Source organism: Rhinoderma darwinii, chromosome 10 (genome assembly GCF_050947455.1).
Source record: "Rhinoderma darwinii isolate aRhiDar2 chromosome 10, aRhiDar2.hap1, whole genome shotgun sequence".
Lineage (NCBI taxonomy): Eukaryota > Metazoa > Chordata > Amphibia > Anura > Rhinodermatidae > Rhinoderma > Rhinoderma darwinii.
In genome coordinates this window covers 95,001-113,433 of record NC_134696.1, presented here as the reverse complement: position 1 = coordinate 113,433, position 18,433 = coordinate 95,001, and the positions used below count along the sequence as shown (strand labels likewise).

The window sequence follows — 18,433 nt, the reverse complement described above, 5'->3', positions numbered from 1 at the left end:
CATGGCCCTGGGCTCCCTCTAGTGGATGAAGTTGTCCACCTTCCAGCAGGAGAAGTATTTCTGGTAACACAGGGACTCCCATGATGATCCTCAGTAATGATAACATCCTTAGTGGTCTCACACGGTCCCCATGGTTACATAGTTGATATCACTTAGAGGTCACATCATGTGTTCCCTGTGAATAATAGCGCGGCCTTCACCAGTAGATTTCACTTCCCAAATAAGCATTTAACGCATCAAAGCAAGATTCAGTAATCGCAGGATAAATCCACGGGACCGTGGCGGCTGTTCTTGTGGATTGGCATTACTACCTTGACCCGGTTGCAGAAACACAGTAGAAAAGCAGAGACTTCAGTGTTAGTCATGTCCTTAGCGTATGACTGATGTGTAATCGTCCCACAGTCATTTAGTCACAGACGCAGACGAGCAACAGATGACGCTCTCCATGACAAATGAGATCATTACATTGTAGCCCCCTCCATCCCACCCAGGGACGTCATGAATAGCAGATGTCCTCCTGTGGCGAATATGGCTTCTCTCCTCCCCTGCTCAGGAGGGGGCTCCAGTGTTCTCTCCAGTAATTCTACTGAGGTCAGTGGCCCAAATGTATCAGTAGAGGAGTCATTAATGTTACAGCTCGGATCATTTATTCACATTTGTTGTGGTACATTTATGTCCGTTCTGGCCTTCTGATGACTGTCGCTACGCCAGAGTCTATGTGGAGAAGATATGAAACCAGATAAGAGACTACGATAATGATATGCCACTTCGTTTTATCATTTGTAACTTTTATTTGGGCAATTTTTTTAAAACGTTGCCTCTCATAAATATGTCTAATGCCCATGTTACACTCTACTTTTACATACAAACTGATGTGCATGGCACAAATGGCACTAAATTCTGGTACAAAGGATTAATAAATATGTTGCATAGCAGTTATGGCACAATTCTGGAGTAAAATGCACAATGTGGCCTGTCATCTACACACTTTCCCAGCAAGTGACGTGGCTGCGACTGCAGGGGGTTCATTTATTTCCACTTACTCAACCTTGCACTCACCTTCCACTCATGTTGGAAAGTGAGCATAAATCTCACCCCAACTCTGTCCAAACACCCCAGACACACAACTCGCTGCCACAAGCTGATTGGTACCAAACACACAATAAAGGGTTAAACCCTCGGTGCAAAGCGATGGATTCTTTAGAGCACTGTTTCCCAAACTGTGGGTCGCAGTCACGAGCCACTCACTGATTTCCCAGTTTCAACTATATCTGCATCCTCAGGACGCAGATACAGATGAATTCAAAGCTGGAGCAAGGAGCTGACGTCTCGGCACAGACAGGCACAATGTAGTGACGTCATCGCACCTGCGTGGGCTGTGCCACACACTGCACAGGTCAGAGGATCAGCAGGATCTGCTCCACCCGTCGTGGGAATGGGCATAGGTGAGTATGTACTATAGGGGCTGTGTGGAGGCTGCTATGGTGGCATTATACTGCGTTATGGCAGCTGTGAGGTGGCAGCTATAGGGGCCTTATCCTATGTGGGGGCAGCTATAGTGGTACTATGTTGGGGCAGCTATGAGGGCATTATACTGTGGGGGGGGGCAGCCTTAGGGGCATCATACTGTGTGCGGGCAACAGCGTCTGACTTTGGGCCCATTGTCTCCCTGCCCCACTGCTTACCAGGGGCATCGCTAGCACCGGGCCTTTGGGGCCCGGCGACTGCCAAATTCAGGTCGCAATTGCGACCAGGTCGCAGCGGTCGCGGGCCGCCCGCACCTACAAAAGTTACTATAGTAAAATAAAAACCTAAAAATACAGTCAAAACCATGCTTATACTGATAAAATATATCATTTTATTGGTACAAAATATAAAAAACACACACATTAAAATCAAAGATGATGACAACAGTGTGAAGCAGATGAGGCCGGACAGGGGTCAATAGTTGGATGATAAATACACATATATGTGTTTTGGAAGTGTCATGAGTAAGACTTGGAGTAGCTGCAACCATGAAACGCATTCAGTGCTCTACATAATGTATGAGATATATAAACCCAGGAGACATGGCATGTGCTCTAGATAATATGCAGAGTCCCAGGTCTGAGTAATCATGTGAAGGCAAAGATGCAGTCAGCACCAGACCCAGACAAAGGGTTACATGAAAAGTATATGTGGATATATAGTATAAGCAACTTACCCATAGACTTGTGCTGTCCGGCGTCACACCCGACGTACACTTCCATTCAAAAGTTTGGGGTCACCAGACAATTTTGTGTTTTCCATGAAATCTCACACTTATATTTATCAAATGAGTTGCAAAATGACTAGAAAATCCAGTCCAGACATTGACAAGGTTAGAAATAATGATTTTCTCCTTCAGACTTTGCTTTGGTCGCTCCATTTGCAGCAATTCCAGCATTGCAGACCTTTGGCATTCGAGCTGTTAATTTGCTGAGGTCATCGGGAGACATTTCCCCCCATGCTTCCAGAAGCCCCTCCCACAAGTTGGATCGGCTTGATGGGCACTTCTTGCGTACCCTACGGTCAAGCTCCTCCCACAACAGCTCTATGGGGTTGAGATCTGGTGACTGCGCTGGCCCCTCCATTACAGATAGAATACCGGCTGCCGGCTTCTTCCCTAAATAGTTCTTGCAGCATTTGGAGGTGCTTTGGGTCATTGTCCTGTTGTAGGATGAAATATAATAATATACCATGGGGCAGCCCCCCTCCTAATAATATGCCATGGGGCAGCCCCCCCCTTATAATATGCCATGGGGCAGCCCCCCCCCTAATAATATGCCATGGGGCAGCCCCCTCCTAATAATATGCCATGGGGCAGCCCCCCCTAATAATATGCCATGGGGCAGCCCCCCCCTAATAATATGCCATGGGGCAGCCCCCTCCTAATAGTATACCATGGGGCAGCCCCCCCTTATGATATGCCATGGGGCAGCCCCCCTCCTAATAATATGCCATGGGGCAGCCCCCCCCCTAATAATATGCCATGGGGCAGCCCCCTCCTAATAATATGCCATGGGGCAGCCCCCCCTAATAATATGCCATGGGGCAGCCCCCCCCTAATAATATGCCATGGGGCAGCCCCCTCCTAATAGTATACCATGGGGCAGCCCCCCCTTATGATATGCCATGGGGCAGCCCCCCTCCTAATAATATGCCATGGGGCAGCCCCCCCTAATAATATGCCATGGGGCAGCCCCCACCTAATAATATGCCATGGGGCAGCCCCCCTAATAATATGCCATGGGGCAGCCCCCACCTAATAATATGCCATGGGGCAGCCCCCCCTAATAATATGCCATGGGGCAGCCCCCACCTAATAATATGCCATGGGGCTGCCCCCCCTAATAATATGCCATGGGGCAGCCCTCTCCTAATAATATGCCATGGGGCTGCCCCCCCTAATAATATGCCATGGGGCAGCCCCCACCTAATAATATGCCATGGGGCAGCCCCCCCCTAATAATATGCCATGGGGCAGCCCCCCCCTAATAATAAGCCATGGGGCAGCCCCCCCTAATAATATGCCATGGGGCAGCCCCCTCCTAATAATATGCCATGGGGCAGCCCCCCCCTAATAATATGCCATGGGGCAGCCCCCCCTAATAATATGCCATGGGGCAGCCCCCTCCTAATAATATGCCATGGGGCAGCCCCCACCTAATAATATGCCATGGGGCTGCCCCCCCTAATAATATGCCATGGGGCAGCCCCCCTAATAATATGTCATGGGGCAGCCCCCCCCTAATAATATGCCATGGGGCAGCCCCCCCCTAATAATATGCCATGGGGCAGCCCCCTCCTAATAATATGCCATGGGGCAGCCCCCCTAATAATATGCCATGGGGCAGCCCCCCCTAATAATATGCCATGGGGCAGCCCCCTCCTAATAATATGCCATGGGGCAGCCCCCCCTAATAATATGCCATGGGGCAGCCCCCCCCTAATAATATGCCATGGGGCAGCCCCCTCCTAATAATATGCCATGGGGCAGCCCCCACCTAATAATATGCCATGGGGCAGCCCCCACCTAATAATATGCCATGGGGCTGCCCCCCCTAATAATATGCCATGGGGCAGCCCCCTCCTAATAATATGCCATGGGGCAGCCCCCACCTAATAATATGCCATGGGGCTGCCCCCCCTAATAATATGCCATGGGGCAGCCCCCCTAATAATATGCCATGGGGCTGCCCCCCCTAATAATATGCCATGGGGCTGCCCCCCCTAATAATATGCCATGGGGCACCCCTCCTAATAATATGCCATGGGGCTGCCCCCCCTAATAATATGCCATGGGGCAGCCCCCCCTAATAATATGCCATGGGGCTGCCCCCCCTAATAATATGCCATGGGGCTGCCCCCCCTAATAATATGCCATGGGGCAGCCCCCACCTAATAATATGCCATGGGGCAGCCCCCTCCTAATAATATGCCATGGGGCAGCCCCCACCTAATAATATGCCATGGGGCTGCCCCCCCTAATAATATGCCATGGGGCAGCCCTCTCCTAATAATATGCCATGGGGCAGCCCCCACCTAATAATATGCCATGGGGCAGCCCCCCCTAATAATGTGCCATGGGGCAGCCCCCTCCTAATAATAAGCCATGGGGCAGCCCCCCCTAATAATATGCCATGGGGCAGCCCCCTCCTAATAATATGCCATGGGGCAGCCCCCCCTAATAATATGCCATGGGGCAGCCCCCCCCTAATAATATGCCATGGGGCAGCCCCCTCCTAATAATATGCCATGGGGCAGCCCCCCCCCTAATAATATGCCATGGGGCAGCCCCCCCTAATAATATGCCATGGGGCAGCCCCCACCTAATAATATGCCATGGGGCAGCCCCTCCTAATAATATGCCATGGGGCAGCCCCCCTAATAATATGCCATGGGGCAGCCCCCACCTAATAATATGCCATGGGGCAGCCCCCACCTAATAATATGCCATGGGGCAGCCCCCCTCCTAATAATATGCCATGGGGCAGCCCCCCCTAATAATATGCCATGGGGCAGCCCCCCTAATAATATGCCATGGGGCAGCCCCCTCCTAATAATATGCCATGGGGCAGCCCCCCCCTAATAATATGCCATGGTGCAGCCCCCCCCTAATAATATGCCATGGGGCAGCCCCCTCCTAATAATATGCCATGGGGCAGCCCCCACCTAATAATATGCCATGGGGCTGCCCCCCCTAATAATATGCCATGGGGCAGCCCCCCTAATAATATGTCATGGGGCAGCCCCCCCTAATAATATGCCATGGGGCAGCCCCCACCTAATAATATGCCATGGGGCAGCCCCTCCTAATAATATGTCATGGGGCAGCCCCTCCTAATAATATGCCATGGGGCAGACCCTCCTAATAATATGCCATGGGGCAGCCCCCTCCTAATAATAAGCCATGGGGGCAGCCCCCCCTAATAATATGTCATGGGGCAGCCCCTCCTAATAATATGTCATGGGGCAGCCCCCCCCTAATAATATGCCATGGGGCAGCCCCCACCTAATAATATGCCATGGGGCAGCCCCTCCTAATAATATGCCATGGGGCAGACCCTCCTAATAATATGCCATGGGGCAGCCCCCTCCTAATAATAAGCCATGGGGGCAGCCCCCCCTAATAATATGTCATGGGGCAGCCCCTCCTAATAATATGCCATGGGGCAGCCCCCTCCTAATAATAAGCCATGGGGGCAGCCCCCCTAATAATATGTCATGGGGCAGCCCCCTCCTAATAATAAGCCATGGGGGCAGCCCCCCCCTAATAATATGCCATGGGGCAGCTCCTCCTAATAATATGTCATGGGGCAGCCCCCCCCTAATAATATGCCATGGGGCAGCCCCCCCTAATAATATGCCATGGGGCAGCCCCTCCTAATAATATGCCATGGGGCAGCCCCACCTTAATAATATGCCATTGGGCAGCCCCTCCTAATAATATGCCATGGGGCAGCCCCACCTTAATATTATGCCATGGGGCAGCCCCTCCTAATAATATGCCATGGGGCAGCCCCCTCCTAATAATATGCCATGGGGCAGCCCCCTCCTAATAATATGCCATGGGGCAGCCTCTCCTAAAAATATGCCATGGGGCAGCCCCCCCTAATAATATGTCATGGGGCAGCCCCCTCCTAATAATATGCCATGGGGCAGCCCCTCCTAAAAATATGTCATGGGGCAGCCCCCTCCTAATAATATGCCATGGGGCAGCCCCCCTAATAATATGCCATGGGGCAGCCCCCCCTTATAATATGCCATGGGGCAGCCCCCTCCTAGTAATATGCCATGGGGCAGCCCCACCTAATAATATGACATGGGGCAGCCCCCTCCTAGTAATATGCCATGGGGCAGCCCCCCCCTAATAATATGCCATGGGGCAGCCCCCTCCTAGTAATATGCCATGGGGCAGCCCCCCCCCCAATAATATGCCATGGGGCAGCCCCCCCTAATAATATGCCATGGGGCAGCCGCCTCCTAATAATATGCCATGAGGCAGCCCCCTCCTAATAATATGCCATGGGGCAGCCCCTCCTAATAATATGCCATGGAGCAGCCCCCACCTAATAATATGCCATGGGGCAGCCCCCCTAATAATATGCCATGGGGCAGCCCCCCCTAATAATATGCCATGGGGCAGCCCCCACCTAATAATATGCCATGGAGCAGCCCCCACCTAATAATATGTCATGGGGCAGCCCCCCCTAATAATATGTCATGGGGCAGCCCCTCCTAATAATATGCCATGGGGCAGCCCCCCTAATAATATGCCATGGGGCAGCCCCTCCTAATAATATGCCATGGGGCAGCCCTTCCTAATAATATGCCATGGGGCAGCCCCTCCTAATAATATGCCATGGGGCAGCCCCCTCCTAATAATATGCCATGGGGCAGCCCCCCCTAATAATATGCCATGGGGCAGCCCCCACCTAATAATATGCCATGGGGCAGCCCCCTCCTAATAATATGCCATGGGGCAGCCCCCACCTAATAATATGCCATGGGGCAGCCCTTCCTAATAATATGCCATGGGGCAGCCCCTCCTAATAATATGCCATGGGGCAGCCCCCCCCTAATAATATGCCATGGGGCAGCCCCCCTAATAATATGCCATGGGGCAGCCCCCCCTAATAATATGCCATGGGGCAGCCCCCTCCTAATAATATGCCATGGGGCAGCCCCCCCCTAATAATATGCCATGGGGCAGCCCCCTCCTAATAATATGCCATGGGGCAGCCCTTCCTAATAATATGCCATGGGGCAGCCCCCTCCTAATAATATGCCATGGGGCAGCCCCTCCTAATAATATGCCATGGGGCAGCCCTCCTAATAATATGCCATGGGGCAGCCCCCCCTAATAATATGCCATGGGGCAGCCCCCCCTAATAATATGCCATGGGGCAGCCCCTCCTAATAATATGCCATGGGGCAGCCCCCCCCTAATAATATGCCATGGGGCAGCCCTTCCTAATAATATGCCATGGGGCAGCCCCCTCCTAATAATATGCCATGGGGCAGCCCCTCCTAATAATATGCCATGGGGCAGCCCCTCCTAATAATATGCCATGGGGCAGCCCCCCCTAATAATATGCCATGGGGCAGCCCCCCCTAATAATATGCCATGGGGCAGCCCCCCCCTAATAATATACCATGGGGCAGCCCCTCCTAATAATATGCCATGGGGCAGCCCCCCTAATAATATACCATGGGGCAGCCCCCCCCCATATAATATGCCATGGGGCAGCCCCTCCTAATAATATGCCATGGGGCAGCCCCCCCCATATAATATGCCATGGGGCAGCCCCTCCTAATAATATGTCATGGGGCAGCCCCCCCCTAATAATATGCCATGGGGCAGCCCCCCCTAATAATATGCCATGGGGCAGCCCCCCCCTAATAATATGCCATGGGGCAGCCCCCCTAATAATATGCCATGGGGCAGCCCCCCTCCTAATAATATGCCATGGGGCAGCCCCCCCTAATAATATGCCATGGGGCAGCCCCCCCTAATAATATGCCATGGGGCAGCCCCCCTAATAATATGCCATGGGGCAGCCCCCCCCTAATAATATGCCATGGGGCTGCCCCCCCCTAATAATATGCCATGGGGCAGCCCCCCTAATAATATGTCATGGGGCAGCCCCCCCCCTAATAATATGTCATGGGGCAGCCCCCCCCCCCTAATAATATGTCATGGGGCAGCCCCTCCTAATAATATGCCATGGGGCAGCCCCCTCCTAATAATATGCCATGGGGCAGCCCCCCTAATAATATGCCATGGGGCAGCCCCCCCTAATAATATGCCATGGGGCAGCCCCCCCCTAATAATATACCATGGGGCAGCCCCTCCTAATAATATGCCATGGGGCAGCCCCCCTAATAATATACCATGGGGCAGCCCCTCCTAATAATATGCCATGGGGCAGCCCCCCCCATATAATATGCCATGGGGCAGCCCCCCCTAATAATATGCCATGGGGCAGCCTCCCCCTAATAATATGCCATGGGGCAGCCTCCCCCTAATAATATGCCATGGGGCAGCCCCCCCCCCTAATAATATACCATGGGGCAGCCCCCCCTAATAATATGCCATGGGGCAGCCCCCCCCTAATAATATGCCATGGGGCAGCCCCCCCCCCTAATAATATGCCATGGGGCAGCCCCCCTCCTAATAATATGCCATGGGGCAGCCCCCCTAATAATATGCCATGGGGTAGCCCCCCCTAATAATATGCCATGGGGCAGCCCCCCCCTAATAATATGCCATGGGGCTGCCCCCCCCTAATAATATGCCATGGGGCAGCCCCCCTAATAATATGCCATGGGGCAGCCCCCCCTAATAATATGTCATGAGGCAGCCCCCTCCTAATAATATGTCATGGGGCAGCCCCCCCCCTAATAATATGCCATGGGGCAGCCCCCCCTAATAATATGTCATGAGGCAGCCCCCCCTAATAATATGCCATGGGGCAGCCCCCCCCCTAATAATATGCCATGGGGCAGCCCCCCCCATATAATATGCCATGGGGCAGCCCCTCCTAATAATATGTCATGGGGCAGCCCCCCTAATAATATGCCATGGGGCAGCCCCCCCTAATAATATGCCATGGGGCAGCCCCCCCTAATAATATGCCATGGGGCAGCCCCCCCTAATAATATGCCATGGGGCAGCCCCCACCTAATAATATGCCATGGGGCTGCCCCCCCTAATAATATGCCATGGGGCAGCCCCCCCTAATAATATGCCATGGGGCAGCCCCCCCTAATAATATGTCATGAGGCAGCCCCCTCCTAATAATATGTCATGGGGCAGCCCCCCCCCTAATAATATGTTATGGGGCAGCCCCCTCCTAATAATATGTCATGGGGCAGCCCCCCCTAATAATATGCCATGGGGCAGCCCCCCCCCTAATAATATGTCATGGGGCAGCCCCCCCCTAATAATATGCCATGGGGCAGCCCCCCCCTAATAATATGTCATGGGGCAGCCCCCCCCCTAATAATATACCATGGGGCAGCCCCTCCTAATAATATGCCATGGGGCAGCCCCCCTAATAATATACCATGGGGCAGCCCCTCCTAATAATATGCCATGGGGCAGCCCCCCCCATATAATATACCATGGGGCAGCCCCCCCTAATAATATGCCATGGGGCAGCCTCCCCCTAATAATATGCCATGGGGCAGCCTCCCCCTAATAATATGCCATGGGGCAGCCTCCCCCTAATAATATACCATGGGGCAGCCCCTCCTAATAATATGCCATGGGGCAGCCTCCCCCTAATAATATGCCATGGGGCAGCCCCCCCCCTAATAATATACCATGGGGCAGCCCCCCCTAATAATATGCCATGGGGCAGCCCCCCCTAATAATATGCCGTGGGGCAGCCCCCCCCCCTAATAATATGCCATGGGGCAGCCCCCCTCCTAATAATATGCCATGGGGCAGCCCCCCTAATAATATGCCATGGGGTAGCCCCCCCTAATAATATGCCATGGGGCAGCCCCCCCCTAATAATATGCCATGGGGCTGCCCCCCCCTAATAATATGCCATGGGGCAGCCCCCCTAATAATATGCCATGGGGCAGCCCCCCCTAATAATATGTCATGAGGCAGCCCCCTCCTAATAATATGTCATGGGGCAGCCCCCCCCCTAATAATATGCCATGGGGCAGCCCCCCCTAATAATATGTCATGAGGCAGCCCCCCCTAATAATATGCCATGGGGCAGCCCCCCCCCTAATAATATACCATGGGGCAGCCCCTCCTAATAATATGCCATGGGGCAGCCCCCCCCCATATAATATGCCATGGGGCAGCCCCTCCTAATAATATGTCATGGGGCAGCCCCCCTAATAATATGCCATGGGGCAGCCCCCCCTAATAATATGCCATGGGGCAGCCCCCCCCTAATAATATGCCATGGGGCAGCCCCCCCTAATAATATGCCATGGGGCAGCCCCCCCTAATAATATGCCATGGGGCAGCCCCCCCTAATAATATGCCATGGGGCAGCCCCCCCCTAATAATATGCCATGGGGCAGCCCCCCCTAATAATATGCCATGGGGCAGCCCCCACCTAATAATATGCCATGGGGCTGCCCCCCCTAATAATATGCCATGGGGCAGCCCCCCCTAATAATATGCCATGGGGCAGCCCCCACCTAATAATATGCCATGGGGCTGCCCCCCCTAATAATATGCCATGGGGCAGCCCCTCCTAATAATATGTCATGGGGCAGCCCCCCCCTAATAATATGTTATGGGGCAGCCCCCTCCTAATAATATGTCATGGGGCAGCCCCCCCTAATAATATGCCATGGGGCAGCCCCCCCCCTAATAATATGTCATGGGGCAGCCCCCCCCTAATAATATGCCATGGGGCAGCCCCCCCCTAATAATATGTCATGGGGCAGCCCCCTCCTAATAATATGCCATGGGGCAGCCCCCCCCTAATAATATGCCATGGGGCAGTTCCCCTAATAATATGCCATGGGGCAGCCCCCCCTAATAATATGTCATGGGGCAGCCCCCCCCCCTAATAATATGTCATGGGGCAGCCCCCCCCTAATAATATGTCATGGGGCAGCCCCCCCCTAATAATATGTCATGGGGCAGCCCCCTCGTAATAATATGTCATGAGGCAGCCCCCCCCTAATATGTCATGGGGCAGCCCCCCCCCCTAATAATATGTCATGGGGCAGCCCCCCCCCCTAATAATATGTCATGGGGCAGCCCCCCCCCTAATAATATGTCATGGGGCAGCCCCCCCCCTAATAATATGCCATGGGGCAGCCCCCCCCCCTAATAATATGTTATGGGGCAGCCCCTCCTAGACTAGGCCTGTTCAGCCTTCTCTTGGCTGTGAGGACCCAGGGACAGCTGCAGTACACACACATGACCGACAGGTGTCTGAAACATTCAGTGGCGTGGGAAGATCTTGGTCCGTGGGGCGTGGCTACACGGGGACCGTTACAACAGCGAATTAATCCGGAGAACGGGCTGTGTCTGGCGGGCTCCGGTGCTCACATCATCCAGCGGTAACAAGATGGCGGCGCCGAGACGGACGGTCCCGGGATTCTTCTTCATCCTCCTCCTCCTGCTTCTTCAGGGTAAGTGACCCGGCCGTGCTGCTGAGGGTGGACGGCGCTGAGATTGTAGAAATATTTATGTATCGCATTTACACGTAGACCAACTCTTATAGTTACGCAGCGTGCGTGTAACGTCCTTATACATGTATAGAGCAGCCCCTATAGAGAGTGTGTCATGTGGAGAGCGGCCCCTATAGAGTGTGTCGTGTGGAGAGCGGCCCCTATAGAGAGTGTGTCGTGTGGAGAGCGGCCCCTATAGAGAGTGTGTCGTGTGGAGAGCGGCCCCTATAGAGAGCGTGGCGTGTGGAGAGCGGCCCCTATAGAGAGCGTGGCGTGTGGAGAGCGGCTCCTATAGAGAGCGTGGCATGTGGAGAGCGGCCCCTATAGAGAGCGTGGCATGTGGAGAGCGGCTCCTATAGAGAGCGTGGCATGTGGAGAGCGGCCCCTATAGAGAGCGTGTCATGTGGAGAGCGGGCCCTATAGAGAGCGTGTCATGTGGAGAGCGGGCCCTATAGAGCGTGTCATGTGGAGAGCGGGCCCTATAGAGTGTGTCATGTGGAGAGCGGCCCCTATAGAGAGTGTGTCATGTGGAGAGCGGCCCCTATAGAGAGCGGGCCCTATAGAGAGCGTGTCATGTGGAGAGCGGCTCATATAGTGTGTCGTGTGGAGAGCACCCCCTATGGAGAGCGCCCCGTGTGGAGAGCGCCCCGTATAGAGAGCGTGTCGTGTGGAGTGCGCCCCGTATAGAGAGCGTGTCGTGTGGAGAGCGCCCCCTATAGAGAGTGTGTCGTGTGGAGAGCGGCCCCTATAGAGATTTATCTGGTCAATATATCGTCACACATCATTAAGCCATATGGCATCTAATCATTATTACAATGTGCAAAGCCGTCAGTTTTAGCTAAACACAAAGTTGTGACGGATTATAATAGGACCTCCAGCCAGGACGGGATGTGTATTCAGAATCCTGACCACGTCTCTGCACTTCTCTGTGATTTACAGCATAGCAGGCGTAGTCTCGCGAGATCTTGCTGTGCGGTGCTGTAAATCACAGAGATGCTACAGAAGTGGTCCGGAGAATGAATACACGTCACGTCCTGGCTGGAGGTAATGTATATTCATTGTCAGGACGTATGAGTAGCGTTATAGTGTGTGTATGTGGCTGCACATAGTGATCTAGCTATATCGCTATCTGCAGTGTAAATGAATGGAGAGAAGTGTATGACGCTGATTGGTCACTGATTGGTCAGCGTCATACACTTCTCTCCACAACGTCCACTTGGTCATATAGTAAAACACGCCCAGTTGTCCATTGAGAAACTCATTAGCATAAAGCTAATATAGGTCATAACTCCGTCAAAAATTATTGTTTTTCTAAATAAAAAAACACTGCTGTTCTCTACATTACAGCGCCGATCACATCATGTACAATATAGGGCACTTATAATGTGGGGACAGAGCCTCTTTATTACTAGGACCACTGTTCTCTACATTACAGCGCTGATCACATCATGTAGGAGACAGGCCACTTATAATGTGGTGACAGCCTCTTTATTACTAGGACCACTGTTATCTACATTACAGCGCTGATCACATCATGTACAATATAGGGCACTTATAATGTGGTGACAGAGCCTCTTTATTACTAGGACCACTGTTCTCTACATTACCGCGCTGATCACATCATGTACAATATAGGGCACTTATAATGTGGGGACAGAGACTCTTTATTACTAGGACCACTGTTATCTACATTACAGCGCTGATCACATCATGTAGGAGACAGGCCACTTATAATGTGGTGACAGCCTCTTTATTACTAGGACCACTGTTATCTACATTACAGCGCCGATCACATCATGTACAATATAGGGCACTTATAATGTGGGGACAGAGCCTCTTTATTACTAGGACCACTGTTATCTACATTACAGTGCCGATCACATCATGTACAATATAGGGCACTTATAATGTGGTGACAGCCTCTTTATTACTAGGACCACTGTTATCTACATTACAGCGCTGATCACATTATGTAGGAGACAGGACACTTATAATGTGGTGACAGAGCCTCTTTATTACTAGGACCACTGTTCTCTACATTACAGCGCCAATCATATCATGTACAATATAAGCCACTTATAATGTGGTGACAGAGCCTCTTTATTACTAGGACCACTGTTATCTACATTACAGCGCCGATCACATCATGTACAATATAGGGCACTTATAATGTGGTGACAGAGCCTCTTTATTACTAGGACCACTGTTCTCTACATTACAGCGCTGATCACATCATGTACAATATAGGCCACTTATAATGTGGGGACAGAGCCTCTTTATTACTAGGACCACTGTTCTCTACATTACCGCGCTGATCACATCATGTACAAGATAGGCCACTTATAATGTGGGGACAGCGCCTATTTATTACTAGGACCACTGTTATCTACATTACAGCGCCAATCATATCATGTACAATATAAGCCACTTATAATGTGGTGACAGAGCCTCTTTATTACTAGGACCACTGTTCTCTACATTACAGCGCCAATCATATCATGTACAATATAAGCCACTTATAATGTGGTGACAGCCTCTTTATTACTAGGACCACTGTTATCTACATTACAGCGCCGATCACATTATGTAGGAGACAGGACACTTATAATGTGGTGACAGAGCCTCTTTATTACTAGGACCACTGTTCTCTACATTACAGCGCTGATCACATCATGTACAATATAGGCCACTTATAATGTGGTGACAGAGCCTCTTTATTACTAGGACCACTGTTATCTACATTACAGCGCCGATCACATCATGTACAATATAGGGCACTTATAATGTGGTGACAGAGCCTCTTTATTACTAGGACCACTGTTCTCTACATTACAGCGCTGATCACATCATGTACAATATAGGCCACTTATAATGTGGGGACAGAGCCTCTTTATTACTAGGACCACTGTTCTCTACATTACCGCGCTGATCACATCATGTACAAGATAGGCCACTTATAATGTGGGGACAGCGCCTATTTATTACTAGGACCACTGTTCTCTACATTACAGCGCTGATCACATCATGTACAATATAGGCCACTTATAATGTGGGGACAGAGCCTCTTTATTACTAGGACCACTGTTCTGTACATTACCGCGCTGATCACATCATGTACAATATAGGGCACTTATAATGTGGGGACAGCGAATATTTATTACTAGGACCACTGTTCTCTACATTACAGCGCTGATCACATCATGTACAATATAGGGCACTTATAATGTGGGGACAGAGCCTCTTTATTACTAGGACCACTGTTCTCTACATTACAGCGCTGATCATATCATGTACAATATAAGCCACTTATAATGTGGTGACAGCCTCTTTATTACTAGGACCACTGTTATCTACATTACAGCGCCGATCACATTATGTAGGAGACAGGACACTTATAATGTGGTGACAGAGCCTCTTTATTACTAGGACCACTGTTCTCTACATTACAGCGCTGATCACATCATGTACAATATAGGCCACTTATAATGTGGGGACAGAGCCTCTTTATTACTAGGACCACTGTTCTCTACATTACCGCGCTGATCACATCATGTACAAGATAGGCCACTTATAATGTGGGGACAGCGCCTATTTATTACTAGGACCACTGTTCTCTACATTACAGCGCTGATCACATCATGTACAATATAGGCCACTTATAATGTGGGGACAGAGCCTCTTTATTACTAGGACCACTGTTCTGTACATTACCGCGCTGATCACATCATGTACAATATAGGGCACTTATAATGTGGGGACAGCGAATATTTATTACTAGGACCACTGTTCTCTACATTACAGCGCTGATCACATCATGTACAATATAGGGCACTTATAATGTGGGGACAGAGCCTCTTTATTACTAGGACCACTGTTCTCTACATTACAGCGCTGATCATATCATGTACAATATAAGCCACTTATAATGTGGTGACAGCCTCTTTATTACTAGGACCACTGTTATCTACATTACAGCGCCGATCACATTATGTAGGAGACAGGACACTTATAATGTGGTGACAGAGCCTCTTTATTACTAGGACCACTGTTCTCTACATTACAGCGCTGATCACATCATGTACAATATAGGCCACTTATAATGTGGGGACAGAGCCTCTTTATTACTAGGACCACTGTTCTCTACATTACAGCGCTGATCACATCATGTACAATATAGGCCACTTATAATGTGGTGACAGAGCCTCTTTAAACAACAAATTGAGTCAGATCCTCATCCCCAGGAAGAGGCAGAGATCTTCCAGATCATCATGATGACGTATACTTGTATATAAGGGTTCAATATAGGCAGTCACAATGTACATATCTGGTTCTTTTTGCATCCCATTGATCCTCCAAAACAAAATCTACTTGAGGGAGTTTGGAAGTTCACAGGTTGCGGTCTGCAGGTCCTATTATAATCCGTCACAACTTTGTGTTTAGCTAAAACTGACGGCTTTGCACATTGTAATACTGATTAGATGCCATATGGCTTAATGACGTGTGACGATATATTGACCAGATGAGTCCACTTAGGGGGGTGTTTATTAACCGCAGTCTAGATTGAGTCGATGTGGTATTGTAATGACTAAAAGTAAAGCTTTATTGAGACCGTGTCGCTCCGTTTTTCTTTGCTATGGACATGTATTGTTGGAGTATACGATGAGTTACGTAGGGGGGGCGGGGCGCATTTCTTTCTAAACGTGCCCAGCCCATATAATGCAGAGTTTGGGAGCACTTGGTGTACTAAGAGAGCATGTATCATATTTAGAGCAGCCCCTATAGAGAGCATGTATAGAAAGCCTCTATAGAGGGCACGTATCATGGATACAACAGCCCCTATAGAGAGCATGCACTATATATAGGGCAGCCCCTATAGAGCAGGCAGCGTGCGAACAAGGACATAGAGGACTGGGCATGAACGTGTCTCAGATAGGAGGGATCTTGGAGGGTAACGTTTAGCTTTTCACTTCTGTTTTGGGATCTTTTCCGTGTCGGCGCCTCGGTCTGCAGTTTTGTCAAGTTTGCACGCAGCGCTATTCTTGCAGTCAAAATGACGGAAATCACAACTGAACCCTCACAGACCCCATTATAAGCCAGAGGGGTTAATAATTTGTGGTGTGTAATGCTGCACTGCGTTATGGCTTCATGTGTGAACACAGATGTGAACAGCGCCTTATGGGTCACATTTATGCATGTATATACTTTTTTGTTTGTATGGGGAGTTGTTGCCAGTGCTGAAAAAATGCTATAAAACGTAACCACAATATAATATTAAATCATAAGATGTTTCCTATAGCAACCAATCACCGTGCAGATTAAGAAATTGGTTGCTTTGGGAAGCGAGCCCAGTTTTCTCTGTGTGTGTGTGTGTGTGTGTGTGTGTGTGTGTATATATATATATATACAGTGGAGGAAATAAGTATTTGATCCCTTGCTGATTTTGTACGTTTGCCCGCTGTCAAAGTCATGAACAGTCTAGAATTTTTAGGCTAGGTTAATTTTACCAGTGAGAGATAGATTATATAAAAAAAAAAAAACAGAATATCACATTGTCAAAATGATCTCTATTTATTTGCATTGTGCACAGAGAAATAAGTATGTGACCCCCTACCAACCATTAAGAGTTCAGCCTCCTCCAGACCAGTTACTGCTCCAAATCACCTTGGTGCCGGCATTATAGACAGCTCTTACATGGTCACCTGTATAACAGACTCCTGTCCACAGACTCAATGATCAGTCTGACTCTAACCTCTACAACATGGGCAAGACCAAAGAGCTTTCTAAGGATGTCAGGGACAAGATCATAGACCTGCACAAGGCTGGAATGGGCTACAAAACCATAAGTAAGACGCTGGGTGAGAAGGAGACAACTGTTGGTGCAATAGTAAGAACATGGAAGACATACAAAATGACTGTCAATCAACATCGATCTGGGGCTCCATGCAAAATCTCACCTCGTGGGGTATCCTTGATCCTGAGGAAGGTGAGAGCTCAGCCGAAAACTACATGGGGGGAACTTGTTACTGATCTCAAGGCAGCTGGGACCACAGTCACCAAGAAAACCATTGGTAACACATTACGCCATAATGGATTAAAATCCTGCAGTGCCCGCAAGGTCCCCCTGCTCAAGAAGGCACATGTACAGGCCCGTCTGAAGTTTGCAAATGAACATCTGGATGATTCTGAGAGTGATTGGGAGAAGGTGCTGTGGTCAGATGAGACTAAAATTGAGCTCTTTGGCATTAACTCAACTCGCCGTGTTTGGAGGAAGAGAAATGCTGCCTATGACCCAAAGAACACCGTCCCCACTATCAAGCATGGAGGTGGAAACATTATGTTTTGGGGGTGTTTCTCTGCTAAGGGCACAGGACTACTTCACCGCATCAATGGGAGAATGGATGGAGCCATGTACCGTCAAATCCTGAGTGACAACCTCCTTCCCTCCACCAGGACATTAAAAATGGCTCGTGGCTGGGTCTTCCAGCACGACAATTACCCGAAACATACAGCCAAGGCAACAAAGGAGTGGCTCAAAAAGAAGCACATTAAGGTCATGGAGTGGCCTAGCCAGTCTCCAGACCTTAATCCCATGGAAAACTTATGGAGGGAGCTGAAGATCCGAGTTGCCAAGCGACAGCCTCGAAATCTTAATGATTTACAGATGATCTGCAAAGAGGAGTGGGCCAAAATTCCATCTAACATGTGTGCAAACCTCATCATCAACTACAAAAAATGTCTGACTGCTGTGCTTGCC

The 18,433-nt window shown here is 50.2% G+C and overlaps 1 protein-coding gene across 3 annotated transcripts in view; it reads left to right on the top strand.

Annotated features, from left to right (window-relative positions):
* Positions 1-11,396: 11,396 nt before the first annotated feature.
* JAM3 (junctional adhesion molecule 3) overlaps positions 11,397-18,433 on the top strand; it is a 95,013-nt gene continuing 87,976 nt past the window's right edge. Inside the window, exon 1 of one of the 3 annotated variants that reach the window (XM_075839093.1) lies at positions 11,397-11,640. In XM_075839093.1, coding sequence (XP_075695208.1) covers positions 11,577-11,640 — 64 coding nt within the window. In that variant the 5' untranslated portion in view covers positions 11,397-11,576. The remainder of the gene's footprint in view (positions 11,641-18,433) is intronic. The other 2 variants (XM_075839092.1, XM_075839091.1) reach the window with 2 other exon arrangements.